The 21101-nt window shown below is 38.1% G+C and overlaps 2 protein-coding genes across 3 annotated transcripts in view; one reads left to right on the forward strand and one right to left on the reverse strand.

Moving 5' to 3' along the window:
* The first annotated feature begins 907 nt into the window (after positions 1–907).
* On the forward strand, positions 908–13358 carry cnih4 (cornichon family AMPA receptor auxiliary protein 4). The gene is made up of 5 exons (XM_056475768.1): positions 908–995; positions 1592–1660; positions 4354–4466; positions 6834–6974; positions 9734–13358. The coding sequence occupies exons 1-5, from the start codon at positions 927–929 to the stop codon at positions 9759–9761; spliced, it is 420 nt and encodes a 139-aa protein (XP_056331743.1). The 5' UTR covers positions 908–926; the 3' UTR covers positions 9762–13358.
* Positions 13359–15592: 2234 nt separating this feature from the next.
* Positions 15593–21101, reverse strand: part of wdr26a (WD repeat domain 26a) — a 34569-nt gene continuing 29060 nt past the window's right edge. Inside the window, exons 13-14 of one of the 2 annotated variants that reach the window (XM_056474836.1) lie at positions 20714–20908; positions 15593–18598 (exon numbers count right to left, since the gene is read on the reverse strand). In XM_056474836.1, coding sequence (XP_056330811.1) covers positions 18576–18598; positions 20714–20908 — 218 coding nt within the window. In that variant the 3' untranslated portion in view covers positions 15593–18575. Of the gene's footprint in view, positions 18602–20713; positions 20909–21101 lie in introns of both variants that reach the window. The other variant, XM_056474835.1, reaches the window with a different exon arrangement.

Here is a 21101-nt window from a genome sequence, read left to right on the forward strand (position 1 = left end):
TTCATCTTATCCAATATCCATTGGGAGGGTGCTATTGCAAATGGACCTGTCAGACGAACGCCACTCACTTTAACGTTAATTTTGCCGAATAACTGTGCTCATCTCTGAGTGACAAGCTGTTATAATACGCTGAAAGCATTATGGAAATAATATATAATCAATATAACTTATCTCTAATACAACAACAAACTCTACCCACATCAGATGTCATTCTCTCGCTGTAAATGCTAGCGCTCCCTGTTTTTTTCTGCAACCTTGATGCGCGCGCATCCTGAATGCTTACAAACCTCCTCACCTCTGCTCTGACTGCTCCGTCTGTTGTTAGAAGGGATACAGCTGCGGCCGGAAGTCAATTATTTGTTAAATTACCCAATAATAGTGTTTTATTAACGTTTGCCCCTATACCCTAACCCCAATCATCACAGTAATATAAAAACAGTGATTATACCGAGTATTATTCCTATTATTTATTAGATTACCTTTAAGTAGTATTTTAATAATGTCTAACCCCACACAAACCCTAAACCCAATCGTCACAGTAATGTAAAAACAGTGATTATACAGAGAATTATTCATATTATTTATTAAATTACCGATTTAATTGTATTTTTATTAACGTCTAACCCTACCCAAACTCTAAACCCAAGCCTCACAGTAAAGTAAAAATATAAGTTATTGTTGTAGAGGGTCACAAAAAATATGACGTCAATATCCGCAGTTGTATCCCATGTAGACTTTACCGTCGTATGCTTTTTTTTCTTTACCGCTTTATCCACCTGAATTCCACAATATCTCACTATACTGTAATTATTACTGTTCAATAAAAACGACTTTACCGTCAAACGATGGCGCCCTTGCGACACAATACCGACGTTTCAGCGAGAGAAGGACAACCCGGAAGCGGCAGTCAAGGAGGAAGTGCAGAAATGGAGGCGGCCGTGTTCATTTTATCCCTCGTCGACTGCTGCTCTTTAATATTCCTCTCCGTCTATTTTGTATCCTTTATCAAGACTCCACCTGAATGAAGAAGCGTTTGTCTGAGCTCTCCCCACCTCAGCACGGCTTTGGCGCTGTTATTATGAGCGGTTAGACTGTGATTGCGGACAGATCAGGATCGCTCAGGCTGGTGTGTGTGTGTGTCGTTTATATTCATTAATTAAGTTGTACTGCTTATATCTGTGGAGATTAGATTCACTGAAGCTCCCTGCCTGCACAGAAGTGTGACTATCAGTTGAAAGATGACTTATAATCCTGTATATCAGCCTGCAGATGTATATTACGGTTTGTATTGAGGGTAAAGTTGGTTATTTATAATATGTGACATGCTCCCTATATTGTTTACCACACTACTTTGAATATTGGGTCTAAAATCGAATGTAAGTATGACTTAAAACAACTATTTAATTGACTGTAAACAATGTTGTATTTTGATAGTCAAAGCTGCTAATATAATTTCACTATTTATAATTAGAAAATAATACATTTCTTTACTGATATTATTAAGGAGAAAGTCTGATTGTGTGAATATAAGCCCAAGATTTGTGTGAAGGATTATTTGTGATGTGTGTGTGATCCCTGACTCCGTGCTCAGATAATTACTCTATCTGATCTGGAATGTGACTACATCAATGCTCGAGCCTGCTGCTCCAAGTTAAACAAGGTAAGAGTCAATCATTGAGGTCAATTTGGTTTTATACTCGCACATTTGTTTGCTTTTCCAGTGTTGGGTTGAGGCTGGAAGGGCATCCGCTGCGTAAAACATGTGCTGGATAAGTTGGCAGTTCATTCCGCTGTGGCAACCCCTGATTAATTAGTTAATTTATTTTATTAATTTATACAGGGACAATGTACAACATGACATGTTGTAGCAGAGTTAGCTATAAAGCTAATTTAGGGAAAGTCTAGATTGGATACGCGGCCGGGTGGAAGTGCGATATGTAGGGCCAGATGGAATCTGCAGACGTTTTTTGCTATTTCTTCTGAGAATTTTGATAAAAATGCTGATTTCTGCCAAATTATTTTGTGAGTGTCATAACTAAAACCTTAATATGTAAAATAAAAAATAATCTTTTTAACTTTTATTTAATGTTCAAAATGCAAATCCAATTAAATTCACTTTATTTGGTAAACAAAGCAAGTCTCTGATATAATATCTCTGCTAAAAGACAGAAAATATTACTGTACACACTGCATTGTACATAAATCAGATGAACATTTTCACATTAGTCAGTAAAATTATTGTACTTAATTTAAAAACTAAATAAATATAGATTTACACACATTTACTCAAGTAAATAAACAGAATTAATGATGGGCTAAAAATCTGCAGAATGCTGCGTGCGCAGATTCCGTGTAAGCCTACTTATAACCACTTTTATAAAGTGCTTAATAATTCTACTTTCATATCTTGTTAGAGTTTTCTTTCATTACTAAATTAAGTATTGCAATATTTACAAACCATTTAGTAACCATTACTATATGCCTGAATAATAAGATGTATACATTTACTCAAGTAAATAAACAGAAGTAATGATGGGCTAAAAATCTGCGGAATTCTGCGTGCACAGATTCCGTGTGGGCCTAGCGATATGCACATTAATATAGCAGCATTTTTATGACACTGAATAACAATAATTAATATTTTTACAATACTGTGACGGTTGGATTTAGGGTTGGGGTGGGGGTGGGCATTAAAAAATACAATTTATTGGGTAATTTAATAGCTAGCATAAATAATACTTGGTACAACTACTGTTTTTACATTACTGTGACGGTTGGGTTTAGGGTTGGGGTGGGGGTAGACGTTAATAAAATACAATAAATGGGAAATTTAATAAATAATATAAATAACTCTTGTTAACTTCCGACCAGATCCATATCCAATCTAGCAACAACCGCTAATTTACATCTGCAGTCCCTGGGCAGGAAGTTGTAACAAATTTAACAGTAAAAATAATACATTATACACTTACAATACATCATTATCAGTAAAATAAAATAATGATTTTGTTTAAGCCAAATTTTAAGAACAGTTTCAAAATGATTAAAAGTGGTACTATCAAAGCTACTAATAAAGGGACTAGGCAGAAAATAAAATGAATAAATGAATGAACATTCGTTCACGATCCCTGTTGTTTGCTGCTGCTTTAAATATCCGCTTGTTAAGTGTGACGTCACGCGAAGCGGCTTCCGGGTCCAAGCGCTCTATCAAACTGTATGAGGAGACTCATCAAATGGGAATATTAAACGTTTATGAAGTGCTGTAATACTTTCGAAAATCACGATCGCAATCTATATGTCCATGCCTAATATCCAATGGGCAGAAAGTGATTCATTTTTTATTAATTGTTAAAATTTTGGTATTTGTGATGCAGCAAGCCCAGAGACTGTTGTGTACACTGACTTTATATAAAATTCACTTTAATGTGTGATATGACTAAAAAGTGATCATAAACGAATATTTTATCAATTCAAATGAGTGCCGGCTTGGACCTGGAAACAGTATTACATACGTCACCAACACGTCACCACTTAACAAGCGGATTGGGTCTGAAATCGTAGGAATGACTTAAACAATATTAGCACTATTTAATTAACTGTGAATAATGTTGTACATGGCTGCTAATATAATTTCCCTGTTTAAGATTGGTTGATTAAAGCTTTATCGTTTATTGCAAAAATGCAAGACGTTGATATAGTTTTCATATGCGTATTACACAACCAAACTAAAGGGGAACTATTATGCAGAAATCACTTTTATAAAGGATTTAAACCCAGTTGTGTGGCAGCAGTGTGCGAGTATAGTCAGCCTCTAATGGTTCAAAGGAATTAATTGTATTTATTATAATCACACTTGATATAAACAGTCTGCAGAAACACTTTGATTGACATTAGCACTTTGTATGTGTCATCAGAGGGGGGAAGCCCCGCCCACTAGTGACTATCGCCACCTCATTAGCATAGGAGGTTAGTCTTGTTTTTGAATCTGCCACTATGCTGACACAGGCATTTGTAGCTCCGCCCTCTTCTAAAAAGAGCACAATCTCATTAGAATTTAAAGCGACAGTCACCAAAACGCCACAATTAGGATCAAAGCCTAAAAAAGCAGTTTATAGAGTTATTAAATTATTATTTGTGTGGTATTTTAAGCTGAACACACACATACACACACACACTCTAGGGGCGTCAGACTTATTTTACATCTTGATAAATTGGCATCATAGCTCCCCTTTAAAGAAGTAGAATTTTTTCCATATTTCACACAGTGGTCTCGGATGTAGAAAATGACTTGCTTGTATTCCTGTCTGAATGTGACTTTAGCATGGTTTGTATGTGTGTTTTTCTCTTGTTCAGTGGGTGATTCCGGAGCTGATCGCTCAGGCTCTGCCCACAGTATTAATGCTGGTCTCCATGCACTGGTTTGTGCTCCTGCTCAACCTGCCTGTGGCTGCATGGAACATTTACAGGTATGGCTATACACGCATCCCTCTACACACTTTCTTCCAATTAAGACTTGCACTTCCAGATTTAGGCAACTTCTATTCATTTTATTTTTGAAGGTTGTGCTACAAATAGTCCAATTCATAGCGAAAAACTGAGGGAAAGGTTTGTGCTTGAGTTTAATTCGTCTTTACATTTGGTATTTTAACTTGGCTTCAGTATTATTAGCGTATCTGTGGCCGTAGCTTTTTTGCGTTCACTATGTTTTTATAAATTATTTTCTAATAATAATATACTGTATAGGTCCATCATTTTGTTGAGTTTTTGGGGTTATCGCTGGAAGTCATTTAATTTACTCTCCTTTTGTTTTTAACATAAACCTTTACTATTTTGAATCCATTCAGCTGATTTCCAGGTCTGGCGGGAGCACTTTTAGCTTAGCTTAGCATAGATCATTGAATCGGATTAGACCATTAGCATCTCACTCAAAAATGATCAAAGAGTTTTGATAATTTTCAAAGACAGCAAATTTCCTTGATTACGCCGGAATGAAAGTACAGTTCCTAGCCATATTGACCTAGTCAAGCTTTAAATAGGACAACAATCAAAACCTTTTATTAATTTTAAGTGAGATGCTAATGGTCTAATCTGATTCAATTATCTATGCTATGCTAAGCTAAAAGTGCTTAATAAAAATGATAAACTCAAATTGGGAGCATTTAACACTGAATGAAGTCCATAATAAGTACCTGAGGTGATCTTAGTCGTAGTAGTTTATGCTGTTGTTCTGCTGTTTACCAATTTTCAATTCAGCCGATTTCCGGGTCTGGCGGGAGCACTTTTAGCTTAGCTTAGCATAGATCATTGAATCGGATTAGACCATTAGCATCTCACTCAAAAATGACCAAAGAGTTTCGCTAATTTAAGAAGACAGCAAAGTTCCTTGATTATTACACCAGAATGAGAGTACAGTTCCTAGCCATATCGGCCTAGTCAAGCATTAAATAGGACAACTATCAAAACTCTTTTTAGAACAAGATGCTAATGGTCTAATCCAATTTAATGATCTTTGCTAAGCTAATCAAAAAGTTCTCAAAATGGTATTTAAACTCACATTTGGAGCATTTTGCACTGAATAAAGCCCATAATCACTACCCGAGGTGATCATTGTCATAGTAGTTTATGCTGTTGTTCTTCTTATTCAGCCAAAGCACTTTTAGCTTAGCATAGATCTTTGAATCATATTAGACCATCTCGCGCAAAATGACTAAAGAGTTTTGATAATTTTCAAAGACAGCAAAGTTCCTTGATTATTACACTGAAATGAGAGAACAATTCCTCGCTATAGTGGCCTAATCAAGCTTTAAATAAGACAGCTGTCAAAACCTTTTAATCATTTTTGAGTGAGATGCTAATGGTCTAATCTGATTCAATGATCTATGCTAAGCTAAAAGTAGTCCATAAAAATGGTGTATAAACTCAAATTGGGAGCATTTAAGGCTGAATAAAGCCCATAATCAGTACCTGAGGTGATCTTTGTCATAGTAGTTTATGCTGTAGTTCTGCTGTTTATCATGTTTTCAATCTGTTCAGCCAATTTCCGGGTCTGGCAGGAGCACTTTTATCTTAGCTTAGCATAGACCATTTAATCTGAGTAGACCATTAGCATCTCGCTCAAAATGATCAAAGAGTTTTGATAATTTTCAAAGACAGCAAATTTCCTTGATTACGCCAGAATGAAAGTACAGTTCGTAGCCATATTGACCTAGTCAAGCTTTAAATAGGACAACTATCAAAACTCTTTTTAGAACAAGATGCTAATGGTCTAATTCAATTCAATGATCTATGCTAAGCTAAGCTAAAAGTGCTCAATAAATGGTATTTAAACTCCCATTGGGAGCATCTGACTCTGAATAAAGCCCATAATCAGTACCTGAGGTGGTCTTTATCACAGTAGTTTATGCTGTTGTTCTGCTGCTTACCATTTTTCAATCCATTCAGCCTAGTCAAGCTTTAAATAGGACAACTATCAAAACTGTTTGATATTTATTTGAGGGAGATGCTAATGGTTTAATCTAATTCAATGATCTATGCTAAGGTAAGCTAAAAGTGCTCTTGTTAGACCCGCAAATCGGCTGAATGGATTAAAAACTGGTAAAACACAACTGCTTAACTGTAGTGAGTTGTAAAATTAGCCTTTGTAAGTGGAGTTCTGCTCAAACTGAAATCTAATTCCTTTTAAATATTTGAAGAAATATTGAACTGATAAACTGCGAGGGGAATAAAGCCACCGACCGTGTAATAAAAGCTGCTACCGTAATTCCTGTAAAGCATCATGGGTAATGGGAATGCCGGGGAAATAAAGCCGAAGCTCTGCCTCTGATCGTCCTCAGATTTGTGAAGGTGCCGATGGGGAACATGGGAGTTTACGACCCAACAGAGATCCACAACCGAGGCCAGTTGAAGACCCACATGAAGGAGGCCATGATCAAACTGGGCTTCCACCTGCTCTGCTTTTTCATCTACCTGTACAGGTATACTCGCTCTCTCTCTCTCACAGACACACACATACACTCACTCAGTTTATTTATATGCTTCATGTTGACACCATTATTTAATAGCCAAGGAAAGCCTATTATATAACTATATTTTGACTTGTTTTCATGTAACTTTCCGCCGTGGGCCTACTAGACAATCAAAGTCGCACTTTGAGATTTATTTATTTCAGTGTTTCCCAACCCTGTTCCTGAAGGCACACCAACAATACACATTTTCTCCAAAACCTGAAGTTAATGGATCAGATATGGGAGACGTCCTAAATATGTACTGTTGGTGTGCCTCCAGGAACAGGGTTGGGAAACACATTTGTTTCTTTACCAAACGGTATGCTTTATTGCTAGAAATGTGTAATCAGTGTGAATGTTCTCCTTTTATTAACCACTTCTAAAGCTTTTCCCCCGGACACATTCATAATCATATCTTCTGTCTGTGCCGTTTAATGCGTGAGGAAGTTCTTAATATCGAATTTTAATGTTTATTATTATTATAGTATTACTGGACAACATGAAACAATGTTAGAAATGACATTCTCAGCCTTTAAACTCAAACTATTTGCTTAAGTAGGCATAATTACATTTAATAAATGGGTGATTAGTCCATTATTGGCTTTGAGCAACTAGTCAGACCACATACAGTCTCAAGCTGTGGTCACACTGGGCTTTTCTTCCCATAGACTTCCATTCATACACACGCGAATGCGTCAGACCGGAAACGCAAGGTCATGCGTCAAGTTTCGCAGGTTGCTGCGGTGCAAAGTTCAAGCATGGTGAACTCTGACCTACGAAATCGCATCACTTGACTGCGTGAGACAAATCGAGGATCAAAACATGACCTCTCTGGACAGAAATTTAAAGCATGGAGCAATCACTGCTTTTTTAATGTCTAATCATCTTGTTTAATCCCGCCCCCTTTTCGCAGCGCTGAAGACAGAATTTCGCACACACAGAGCCCAGTGTGACCACAGCTTTAAGCTGCAGTTGCACTGCACTTTTCGCCCCATTCATGCGTAAGTGAATGTGACGGACCGGAAATGCAAGCTTGTACGACAAGTTTCGCAGTTCGCTGAGTTGCAGAGTTCAAGAATGGTGAACTCTCACCTGTGAAATTGCATCACTTGACTGTGTGAGAGCAATCGAAGATCAAACATCAGTGTGCAGAGATTTCACATATGGAGCAACTGCTTGCTTTTTTTATGGTTAATCATCTCGTTTAATCCCGGCTCTTTTCGCAGCGCCGTATGACAGAATTCCGCATGCTCAAACTCTAGCGTGACCACGGCTTTACACTGGGTAAAAGATGCATTAAGATTTCAGCAACAAGCAATTTGTCTGCAAAAGAAGCGATGTGACCAACGTTTGAATATCAGCCACTGCACTCCTAATAAAATGATCAAGGCTTTTAATCTAATTAATACATAGTAAACCTCTTTAACATTATTAATAGGCTACTGAGTGACTGATGTTGTTGGTTTGCACTGAAGCACAATCTGACTTTCATTTTCAAAGCGTCTGCTAGATATTTTATTTTCAAGGTCTGAGGTGAACGATCTGCTGCTGCTTTCCATAGTATGGCAATAAATGTCAGGTAAAATTATATTTAAACTCGCATTGTTAGCATTAAACACTGAATTAAGCCCATAATCAGTACCTGAGGTGACCAATGTCATAGTACTTCATGCTGTAGTTCTGCTGTTTACCATTTTTAATCCATTCAGCCAATTCCCGGGTCTGGTTGGAGCACTTTAGGCTTAGCATACATTAGACCATTAGCATCTCACTCACAAATGATCAAATAGTTTCAATAATTTTCGAAGACAGCAAATGTTGTTGCTTATTACACCAGAATGAGCGAAATCAGCCTAGTCAAGCTTAAAATAGGACGACTATCAAAATCTTTGAATCATTTTTGAGTGAGATGCTAATGGTCTAATCTGATTCAATGATCTATGCTAAGCTAAAAGTGCTCAAAATGGTATTTAAACTCCCATTGGGAGCGTCTGACTCTGAATAAAGCCCATAATCGGTACCTGAGATGATCTTTGTCATGGTAGTTTATGCTGTTGTTCTGCTCGGAAATGGAGAGCGTTTCTAAAATAGAAATTTCACACAGATGTTAGGACAAAAACTCCTTTTAACATGTAAAAGACTGCTTCACATGTAGGACATTGTGCTAGTCTGATCCTCATTTGCACTAGCAGCGACTTTGTTCACGCCGGTCTGTGCAGGTCAGTGGTCTCAAACTCAAGTCCTGCAGGGCCGCAGCTCTGCATAGTTTAGCTCCAACCACCTCCAACCGGCTTAATAGTCTCTATTAGTCTTGAACATCTTGATTAGGTTGAGTTCAGCTGTGTTTGATTAGGGTTGGAGCAAAACTGCAGAGCTGCGGCCCTCCAGGAATCCAGTTTGAGATCTATGGTGTAGGTCTACAGCACTGAGAATAGAGCCGGCCTCTGCAGGAGCTGAGGGAGGATCATGTGAGCTATACTAGTGCTCCTATTGGCTGTCGCTTAGTCGCTCTTAATTTGCATAAAATTGAAGGATTCTCAATTCACTTGACACGTCAACGGTCGCTCATGTCGACGGAGGTCGTCAGAAGTCACTCACCCTCCATTGAAATCAACGGTTTCTTGACGCTCTGCTGCTGCATGTCTCTCATGGTGTGAATGAGGCTTGAGGTTGCATCTGAATGTTGAAGCTGGAGTTGAGTGTGTGTGTTTCTGCTCTTCTGTTCGCAGTATGATCCTGGCGCTCATCAACGACTGACCCCACACACGCGCACACACACACTTCTGCCGCCAAAGCAGGTCCAGGATCAGCCCAAAACCCTGCTCCACTGATCAAGATGAAGATTCACCCCATCTCTGTCCATCCACAACTGCTGCTCAGGGCTGAAGTTTCAAGACAATCTCACACACACACACACAGCTCGCATTCATCCCCAAGAGATGACACAATATTTGGCGTTAGGATAGCTGTGCTTGTTTTATGACACACACTTCTGCCACTATGATTATTTCATGACAATTAAGCAGATTTTAATTTGCATAATGATTGTTTTTCGTATCACACTCCACGTTTGTTCTGTTGTTTTTAAATGAATGCATATTATTAAATTAATAATAATAAAGTGAACATTTATTTTATTAACATATATTGTTATTAAATATATAATTGAAATTATGACACGTTAATAATATTATCGTAACTCATGGTGGCCAATAATAACTTTAAATATGTTAATGAGCAGTACAATTGCACACAAATTTGGGTCATTTGCATATTTCTCATCATAACGAAGACTAGATTTTTTAATCTTAACTGTATAATTTTTGAAAGATTAAAATATTTGTGCCCAATACAGATTCAAACGAATGCTATTGTAATTAATAATGACAAACAATAATAATGTTTTAAGAATAAAGTTGTATTTATTTTTGTAACATTAAAAAATTAAGTTGACATTATTGCTGTTAAAATATTCATTAAATATGATTATTAACTAATAATACTAACAATACAAATGATAAGTAATTAATAGTAGTAATATTGTAATTAATAATGACTAGTAATAATAATAATAACTATTCTGGTTATGGATTAAGAATAATAAATAGAAGCAGTACCATAATGAGCAAAGTTTGGCCATTTATATCACATTTCTGGTTTATTATAATGAAAACTTTGATTTATAGGGTAATCCTGTAAACCTTTATGGTAAGACTTTATTTGGATGGTCTCTATTGCACATTTTGTTGACTAAAAGTTGCATTGCACTACATGCCAATTAGTCCTCATTTGAGTATTAGTAGACTGTCTGCTTAATATCTGCTGATACTGCTCCTTCAACACACATTTAACTGACTATAAACTTTACAAGTACACGTCAACTTACATTCAACAAAATATGTTAAAGAGACCATCAAAATAAAGTGATATCAACTTTATTATTAAAAAAATATGATAATTATTGCTCAATAATGCTAACAATAATAATTAACGCAAATAAAGAATCATTTTAAAGCACAAATATCGGGGTTTTTTTTCCATTCTGGAGATTAAAATCTGCTTAATTGTCATGTAAATAAAGATCACAGTTTCATTCATTTATTTTTTTATGTTTCATGTTTTGCCACATTGATTTGCATGCGTTTTTTAATCACTGTTTGGGAGGTTTTGGGTGTATAAAATATTTGTCGTTTTATTGACTTCTGCTCATCTCATTTGAGAAATGCGGCTCCTCCTGCTTTTCTCATCAGATCGCTAAACCTGATATTTTAAATGCGGTAGTGACGGTCGCTCTCGCTAATCCAGCCCTGAAGGCATCATGTTTGAGGCTGAAGTTTAGTTTATATTGAAAGTTTCGATTGCAGCCTGTTTCCAACCATTGAGTTATTTTATATTTTACATTACAGTAATTGATATTTAAAGGGAGAGTTCACCCAATGCTTTACATTTCTGGGTGAACTCTCCCTTTAAATATTAATTACAGCAATGTTAAATACTAAATAACTCAATGGCTGTAAACGGGCCGCAATCGCATCATTACTGTGATTAATATTTAAAGGGAGAGTTCACCCAGAAATGAACATCCTGAGGGTAAGTCAGTGGCTGAATTTTCATTTTTGGGTGAACCATCTCTCTTAATATCACAGGAATGATTCGATTACAGTCTGTTTACAACCATTAAGTTAGTTTTTTTTATTTCAATTGATATATAAAGGGATAGTTCACCCAGAAATTTAAATTCATTACCCCCGGGATGTTCTAAACCCTTAGAAATGTCTTTGACAGCCCAATTTACTGCCATAGTAGACTAAATAAATACTATGGGAGTGGCGGGATCTGTTTGGATACTGATCTTCTTCCTAATATCATCCTTTGTGTTTGTGCAGAGGGAAACTTTAAACTGGTTTGGATCAAACAATGAGTAAATGATGGAAGTATTCGATTTTTGGGGTGAACTGTCTCTTTAAGGGGAATTCTCTGTATGTTTTTCGATTTATTTCTGTATCTTTGGATTTGTTATGCTGCCTGCAGATTTATAGTTCATATCGAAATGCAAATAATGATGCAATATAATACACACGCACGCACACACACACACACACACACACACACACACACACACACACACACACACACACACACACACACACACACATATATATACAAAAGATCTGCCATTTGATTTGTGGTTTTGTTATGTTTTAAGGGGTAGTTCACCCAAAACTGATAAGTCTGTAATGTTTTATTCACCCTTTAATTGTTCGAAACCAGCCAGAGTCTCTTTCTACTGTTGAACACAAAAGATAGTTCGAAAAATGTTGGAAACCTGTAACCAGTGACTTTCATGGTATTAGTTTTTCCTATTTTGGAACTTATCTGGTTTCTAACATTCTTCAAAGTATCTTCTTTTTGAACAAAAGATAGTTTGAAAAATGTTGGAAACTTGTAACCATTGACTGTCATGGTATTTATTTTTCATATTGAGAGTTAACTGGTTTCTTATTTTTGAACACAAAAGTGGGTTTGTTAGTCAATGGTTACAGGTTTCCAACATTTTTCAAACTAACTTTAGTGTTTAAAAAGAAGACACTTTGAATAATGTTAGAAACTGGTAACTTCCAAAATAGGAAAAACAAATACTATGAAAGTCAATGGTTACAGCTTTCTAACATTATTTTTATTTTAAAAGATAACCGGTTTCTAACATTCTTCAAAGTGTCTTCTTTTTGAACACAAGAGATAGTTTGAAAAATGTTGTAAACCTGTAACCATCAACTTTCATAGTATTTTTTCCTATTTTGGAAGTTAACCGGTTTCTAAAATTCTTCAGTCACTTTATGAACACAAAATGTAGTCAATGGTAAAAGGTTTCCAACATTTTTCAAACTATCTTTAGTGTTCAAAAAGAAGACACTTTGAAGAATGTTAGAAACCAGATAAGTTCCAAAATAGGATAAACAAATACTATGAAAGTCAATAACTACGGTTTTCCAACATTTTTCATAGTATTTGTTTTTCCTATTTTGGAAGTTAACCGGTTTCTAGCATTCTTCGAAGTATCTTCTTTCGTGTTCAATAGAGGAAAGAAACTCATAAACCACTTGAAGGTGAGTAAATTTTTGGGTGAACTGTCCCTTTAATGGTTCCAGCACCTGTAAAACTGATGAATGCTAACGGTTCAGCCAATCAGACAACAGTACAGCTGATCACATTCATGACTCCTCAATATTCTTATTAAATGCTGTCGTTTGGGGGAAAGGTTGTTAGTTGTTCAGTTGAGATTCATGTCATCGGTTTGTTTTTCCATATTTGCATTTGTGGGGTTTCTTAAATAAAAAGAAGATAAAAATGTTACTCACAGTCCTGTCATGATTTATCCATCGCACTTTAGAATCAGCTTCAGTGTTATTGAGAGACTCCAGGGGTCCGGTCTTCGTACGTCACTGAAATGATCTAAGATGATTTGGCAGATCCTGGATCTGTTGATCTTGATAACTGATCTCTGGCTAATCTGGTTCTTCAAACAAGTTCGTGAATCAGATTAAAATGTCTGGATGAACTGATCTGAGATCGCTGCGTGTGTTGTGAAGGACAGATCTATCGATCCTCAAAATCATGATCAGCAATGCAATGATTGGCTGATGGCACAACAGCGTAATGACATCATCTGATTAATATTCAATTATCCATGTGAGCTAAATGACATAAAACTCGTAGTAAACGCTTTGTTAAATATGATACATGATAACTCTCCACATTTGTTGTGATCTGCAGGCTTTACACTTTCATGTGTCGAGAGTATTCAGCAATTTATTTAGAGTCACAGTAGAGCGGATGTTCTTTATTATAGTAGTCGTAGTATTATAGTAGCCGGTTTCTTAATCAGTGTAAAGAATAACTCAGAAAAAGAATAACCCTCCCAACCCATCCGTGGGAAACATCCATACACTCCTGCATTCACACTCATACACTACGGACAATTTAGCAACCCAATTCCCCTGTACCGCATGTTTTTGGACTGTGGGGGAAACAGGAGGAAACCCACGCGAACGCAGGGAGAACATGCAAACTCCACACATAAACGCCAACTGACCCAGACGAGGCTCGAACCAGCGACCTTCTTGCTGTGAGGCAACAGCACTCCCTACTTCACCACTGCATCCCCCGTAAACAATAACCGGCTCTTTAAATTAATTCTGCATCGCAAAAGCATTTTGACATCGGTAAAGGCGTCTGCAACTTCTGTGAAGCGTCAAATCACCGTCATATTAGCTGTCAAGACATGTTCATGACTGCAGAAATGTATTATTCCTTTAAAAAAGTCACATGTTGTGCATGTCTATTATTATACACAAACTGTACTAAAGCGATCTAAAAAGTTCGTATCAATAAATTTCTCTTTGAACCAGCAGGTGGCAGTCTTTGGACTTTTATTTCAGAGTGCAGATAAGTTTTGTTAATATATATATTTTAACTTATATATATATATATATATATATATATATATATATATAGTTAAAAATATATATTTACTATTTTCCTAAGTGTATATAACTACTACTGTAAGAAAATATCAGCATTTGGTACATGCTTTCAGTATTATCTTAGCTTGAACTGGCCCGATCTAATCCTGTTTATATGAAATAAGCCTGCTCTCTAGCAGGTTTGAGCTACCAGAACTGTTGCTATGACAACAACTCTTGAAGAACGAAATAATCCTGGATCGTGTTAAATCATCAATAACCAAATACTATAGATTTTAGACCTAGAACGCTGCCGTCTTGGAATATCGCGGTGTCTGATGTCACGGGGTTGGTTCTGTTCCCTCAGCTGAACAGATACAGTGGAAGTAAAGGATTGGAAGTAGCCTGTTACTACCATGGTTGAAACCCAGACGGGCTGTCAGGCAGCGCAACACAGAGAGTGGACCAAAGCACATCAAATGATCGATACCCTACTGAAAAAAACAGCCTAGGCTGGTTGGCTGGTTTTAGCTGGTTGATCAGCCTGGTTTTAGAGGGGTTTTGGCCATTTCCAGGCTGGTTTCCAGCCATTACCAGCCTGGTCTTAGCTGGTCAGGCTGGGAGAAGACCAGCTAAAACCAGCCTAAACCAGGCTGGAAATAGCTGAAAATCAGCCTGGAAATGGCTCATCCAGCTAACTGAGTAATCCACGTACGAAGAACGGACCCCAGAGCTGATTGGACGCAGTAAAGTAGGCGTTTCATTTAGACAGATGGGGAAAATGCTTTGGGGAGAGTTATTACACCCTAACAGACTCCTCCTCCTCCTGCTCACCATTTCTGTTTGTGGTCAAAACTGACAGCCGAAGGGGCGTGGTTAAGTCTGTTAGCTCCACCCACTACCTCAGGCAGGTATCTGAGGATTTAACTGGAAACAAACAGGAAGTGCATTTTCAGATTTTGATTAAAGATCACAAGGGCAAACTATTCATTTTTCCTCAATGACACGCACAGATTAATTGTTCAGCACAAGACTAGCAATGCGAGCTAACAAAATCACTACGGCTAGTTTTGATTTCAGGTGTACTTTAATGAGTTTTGGACAAAAGTGAGGACTCGCTGCAGCTAGTCTTAAAACCCTGAATGCTTTATTGAAAGTATGTATACATAACACCTCTCCTACAGAACATTACATAATAGTACAATCACTTAGAATAATAACACACTGAAAATGCAGGACAGATCCTCATGAACCTGACTGCAATAAACTTAGTCGTAGCCCAAAAGTCTAGCTTAGTTCACCAGCCCGAAGCACAACAACCTCAAAAACTAAGACTGGAAGGAAACACAAATATTCAGAAGCAAAGGAAAGCAGTTCAGTTGCATAAACCAGAACGTACAACACCACGAGTGTGTGAGATCTCCACGTGTGAGGGTGTTTCTGCATGCACCGCTTTGCCTTTTTTTTCCCCGCGTCACTCAGAACAGGTCAGGGTACGAGTAACCTGTACAAGGAGTTTACCTGATGCAGGTGAGAAACGCTTAACATCTGTAAGGGAGGATACATGGCGAGAAATACACACACGCAAGTCTGTATTAATATATATATAATTTATATATATATATATTTATATCTATAGATTCTTCATATGAAGAGCACATAATTACAGAAGAACTCAAAGTAGGCAAAGTAGTTCGCTGGAGTGATCACACTCCGAATACCCAAATCATTAAGAGTACACCTGCGCGTACTGATGGTATGAAAGTATAAGAAATTCACCGATAGAAAAAAGCATTTAAGAGGCCACTTGCCGAGATATATACCATAATACAAGGGTAAAGCAATGAAGCCAACAGAAAACAACTAAATAAAAGCCAATAAAACAATGAGTAATCATAAACACGATTTAAAAAAGCATTAAAGGGGGAGTGAAGCAGTCAAGTTTACATTATTTTGTACATTGGATTCCACTTTAATGAAAATATATTAAACAAACTGGATTAATGTAACCATTTAGAAGAAAACGGCATGTTTTACTATCGATTTTAGACCTAGAACACTGCCGTCTTGGAATATCGCGGTGTCTGACGTCACGGGGTTGGTTCTGTTCCCTCAGCTGAACAGATACAGTGGAAGTAAAGGATTGGAAGTAGTTAGTTACTACCATGGTTAAAACCCAGACAGGCTGTCAGGCAGCGTAACACAGAAAGTGGACCAAATCACATCAAATGATCGGTACCCTACTGATAAAAACAGCTTAAACCAGCCTAGGCTGGTTGGCTGGTTTTAGCTGGTCGACCAGCCTGGTTTTAGAGGGGTTTTGGCCATTTCCAGGCTGGTCTTAGCTGGTCAGGCTGGGAGATGACCAGCTAAAACCAGCTTGACCAGCCTAGGCAGGCTGGGTGCCCAGCCAAAACCAGCTATAACCAGCTTAAACCAGGCTGGTCAGGCTGGTTTTAGTTGTATTTAGCTGGTCATTTTCCAGCCTGACCAGCTAAGACCAGGCTGGAAATAGCTGAAAACCAGCCTGGAAATGGCCCAAATCTCTCTAAAACCAGGCTGGTCAACCAGCTAAAACCAGCCAACCAGCCAAGGCTGGTTTAAGCTGGTTTTTTCAGCAGGGTAATTAAAAGGGAAAAAAGGAAAAACAGAATAAATATGAGTTTAGATGCAAAAACCTCTAAATGCCGTTGATATTTTCTTGTAAAATGAGCATTTTTTTCTTCGACTGGGCTCAGAAATTTTATCGTCACGAATAAATTCTTTTCATCGCCTTTAAAGTGAAATACTTCAACATAAACATGAGGCTGGGAAAAATGCTCATTTTAGTAGAAAACTTCAGAAGGTTTTTAGAGGTTTTTGCATCTGAACTCTTCATATTTATATTGTTTACATTAGACAAACATCTGATGCTTGTATTTGCAGCAGCTCCACGTCCACAACTTCATGCATTGTGTTAAATCTGTTTAGTCTTCATGTTCAGTCCTTTACTTTCACTGTATCTGCTCAGCTGAGGGAACGGAACCAACCCCGTGACGTCAGACACAGCGATATTCCAAGATGGCGGCGCCCTAGGTCTAAAATTGATAGTAAAACATGCTGCTTTCTAAATGGTTACATTAATCCAGTGTGTTTAATATATTTTCATTAAAGTGGAATCCAATGTACAAAATATTGTAAACTTGACTGCTTCACTCCCCCTTTAAAAATAACATGAAACAAGGAGAAAACAACGGAGCGCTCGCGACAAACAAAACATTTTTGGGAGGTCAAATTCGTTCCTCACACACACATTCACTGCGAAAACGACCTTGATTTCATGACATGAACAGCTACTAGCCACTTACGAAGGCCGATATTTACATGTGTTTGTAACCTAGCAGGACGTTTAGCATGCTGGAAGTCTATGGGTCGCTGGATTTTAATGCGTCTTCGTAAATTTCCGTCTCCAGAAGAAAGAAAAACAATCGATCAAATCTTTGCCAGTACCACGAAAACAAAAACATGAGTGGGTTTGTTAAGCTGTTAAAAATGCCTGTGAATTCAGTCATTTAAAATAGTGGAGAATAAACTAAAACATTACCTCTGCTGGTGAAGACACTCACTTTCAAGCGGACGAGGCGGCCAAAAGAAGTTCATGCTGAAAAGTAAGGATATGATTGGTTTTCTCTCCGCATTTTTAGTCTCCTCGCCGACTGAATATTATCATACGGAACACAAAGCAGGCCTGAGGCCTTGATTCATTCACAATAATAAATTAAAGCGGTAATAAATAACGCTGTGTGTGTTTGTGTGTGGGTGTCTCCAGGAAGCAGTCGTCCACTCAGGTTGCAGTGTTTGCAGGAGGAGGCGGAGCTTCAACCAAAGGGGCGTGTCCTCGTCATGTCCGTCAAGTGATGCGGCGCGCGGATGCGAAGTCAGATGGTGAAAAGATGGCCGCCGGCGTCATGTTTAATCGAGTGAAACGGCGTCTCCGCAGGTGGGGATGTGAAACCGCCTGGAAAAAACTGCCGTTCCGTTTACTTCATTTCTCATTCTTTATTCACAAAAGTCTATAGTGTGTCTCACTGTGTGTTTCCCGAAGTGGACATCTGCTCCAGAGTCAACATCAACTGTCCATGCTATAGCATTCTACTGCGGAGACAAAACACTTCAGTTATTCAGGTGTTTCTAATGTAATATATGCACAGGGACTTTTAATTTGTAGTAAGCCAGTCATGCTGTTACACGCTTATTTCATGCGGCTGCCATTTTAAAAACGAAAGTGAGGCTGCGGTGGAAAGAAACACAGAAGTATAGGACCAGCACTGTAAACATTGCAACAACATGCTGTGGACTACAAACCTCCAGCCGTGCCGCGATTTCAGCGCAGATATGGTGTAAACATCACTTTAAAGAGCTCCTATTATGCATTAAAAAGGGTCTTATTTTGGTTTTCGGGGTCTCCAGCAATAGTCTGATCTGCATGCAAGGTCAAAATAGCTTTCATTGTCTTATAATCTGCATTTATTTTTACCTAATTATCCTAACGTCTTCCATATGATTTGTTCAGCGATTCATTTGTTCCCAAACCCCTCCTTAGCTTGATGCTAATCTGCGCAGATTGGTCTGATGACCCAGTCTGTTGCGATCGGTCGACTGCATTCATCGCAAGACAGAGAGAATCGCCCAACATGGTTTATCAACATTGCTGAAGTAGTCAGAGTGCAGAGTGTATGTGTGAGCCCAATGCAGGAGTGCATTAAAGCGGTGCAGTTAAACAGCAGCATATTCCTCTATTCTTAACCACGACACAGATTCAGTATTAATCCCCACAGCGGCAAAAGCTGAACTATTTCGAAACTTGACCGCCGCACGTGTGTAGGAACAGCTGACAAATGGCAGAGGATCGCGAGCTCACAAGCGCATTTAAATCAGTAAAGAAAGCAAATCGTGCCATGTTTTCAACTAGGTTTTAGACGCGATATGAGAATATAGAGTTAACCAGATACAGAATAAGCAGTTACAAGTAACAAAACACAATTAAATACATAATTTGCAAACTAGAGAAAAAAAGGAGGCAGCCATTTTAATCACACTTAAGTAACTTACACTTGTAAAATGGAGGAAGGAACTGATCCATGAACTGTGTACTGTAAAGTGCCTGTCTATCTCTGACAAAGTCTCATACATCAATAGTCTTTTCTGATCCTTCCTTTAACAAACGGCCGATGAATCCCCTGTTGTAACCGTGTAGATTGCTGAAGCACTCGTCAGAAAAATGACAGGAACACAGCACAAGGCTGGGGCGATAATGCTGAGGTATTTTTGCAGAAATAAACTTCACCCACTGACTCTTCACAGCCTCATCTTTGGGTAGGGGAAATAACACTAACTTTCCCTCACACTTCAGAGCACAGCGTCTACATGACATGATTCAGCCGGGGTCTGCTACAGTGTGCGTCTTCCTCTTTTTCTTTCTACAGTGTTTGTGTTCGGAAGGCGGTGAAAGTATAAATTATAAAAGTATAAATTTGTGTCTCTTTCTTTTTGCTGATAAGATATACAGCCAGATACACAACACTACGCCATGGTGGACGCCGTTCCTGTGTGCGACACTTCCAGGTTTCTTCCCACCGCAGCCTCACTTTCGCTTTTAAAATGGCGGCTGCATGAAATCAGTCTACAAAATCACAACATTTAAGAGCTGATTTCTTTAAAAATCAAAGATCTTCACTGCTTGACTGATATACGATATTCAACTCAAGTTTATTTCTATAGCGCTTTTACAATGTAGATTGTGTCAAAGCCGCTTAACATAGAAGTTCCTGTAAAGCCCAGATTTCACAGTTATAGTTCAGTTCAGTGTGGTTTAATTGTTATTGCCGAAGGTAATTATTATAAAGTGGGTCTCAGATCAGACATGAAGCACTGCATTACATCACATCAAGCGTTATGTCTTTAAAATATCAACATTTATTTTACTCCAGTATTTTCAATGGAGTTTGCTGATCCTATCGGCGCTTGTGTTTACATTGCTTATCATCTCATTTTACACTTGAACAACTAAATGAATACTTAAATCTATTGGACTGAATGTATTTTAATTAAATTACATTATCAACGCTGTAAAGAGAACCACATGAAATTAAAAATAGTCTCATAACACTCCTACTGGAGGTTTCTGTGCATATAGTACTTATTTATACGGACACTGTGCATTGTAAAAAGCACTACAGATATAGAGATGAATTGTTATTTTCATACCGGTGAGTCCGTCGGTGTCCTGGGAGTCGAGGAAGGGCGCGGGACCCCAAACCCTGACCGTGCCGTCATCAGAGGCGCTGGCCATCAGGCCCGGCAGCACCGGGTTCCAGCTCACACAGTTGACGGTGCGCGTGTGTCCTGTCAGCTCGGCGATCGGCAGCTCGCTACGCTTGTGCCAGATGTAAACTTTGTGGTCTGGAGACAGAACACAGATCAGAAAACCTCATCAGGCCTCAATGCTTTCAGCCAGATACACACTCTTACATTACATTAAGTCATTCACAGACGGTTTTGTCCAAAGTGACTTACAATTGAGGAGGTATTCAGCGATTCAACGAGAAGAGGCAATATACACAACAAGTGCTGATTATACAAATAAACTGAGAAA

The sequence above is a fragment of the Danio aesculapii genome, chromosome 16 (assembly GCF_903798145.1).
Source record: "Danio aesculapii chromosome 16, fDanAes4.1, whole genome shotgun sequence".
NCBI classification, from domain to species: Eukaryota; Metazoa; Chordata; class Actinopteri; order Cypriniformes; family Danionidae; genus Danio; species Danio aesculapii.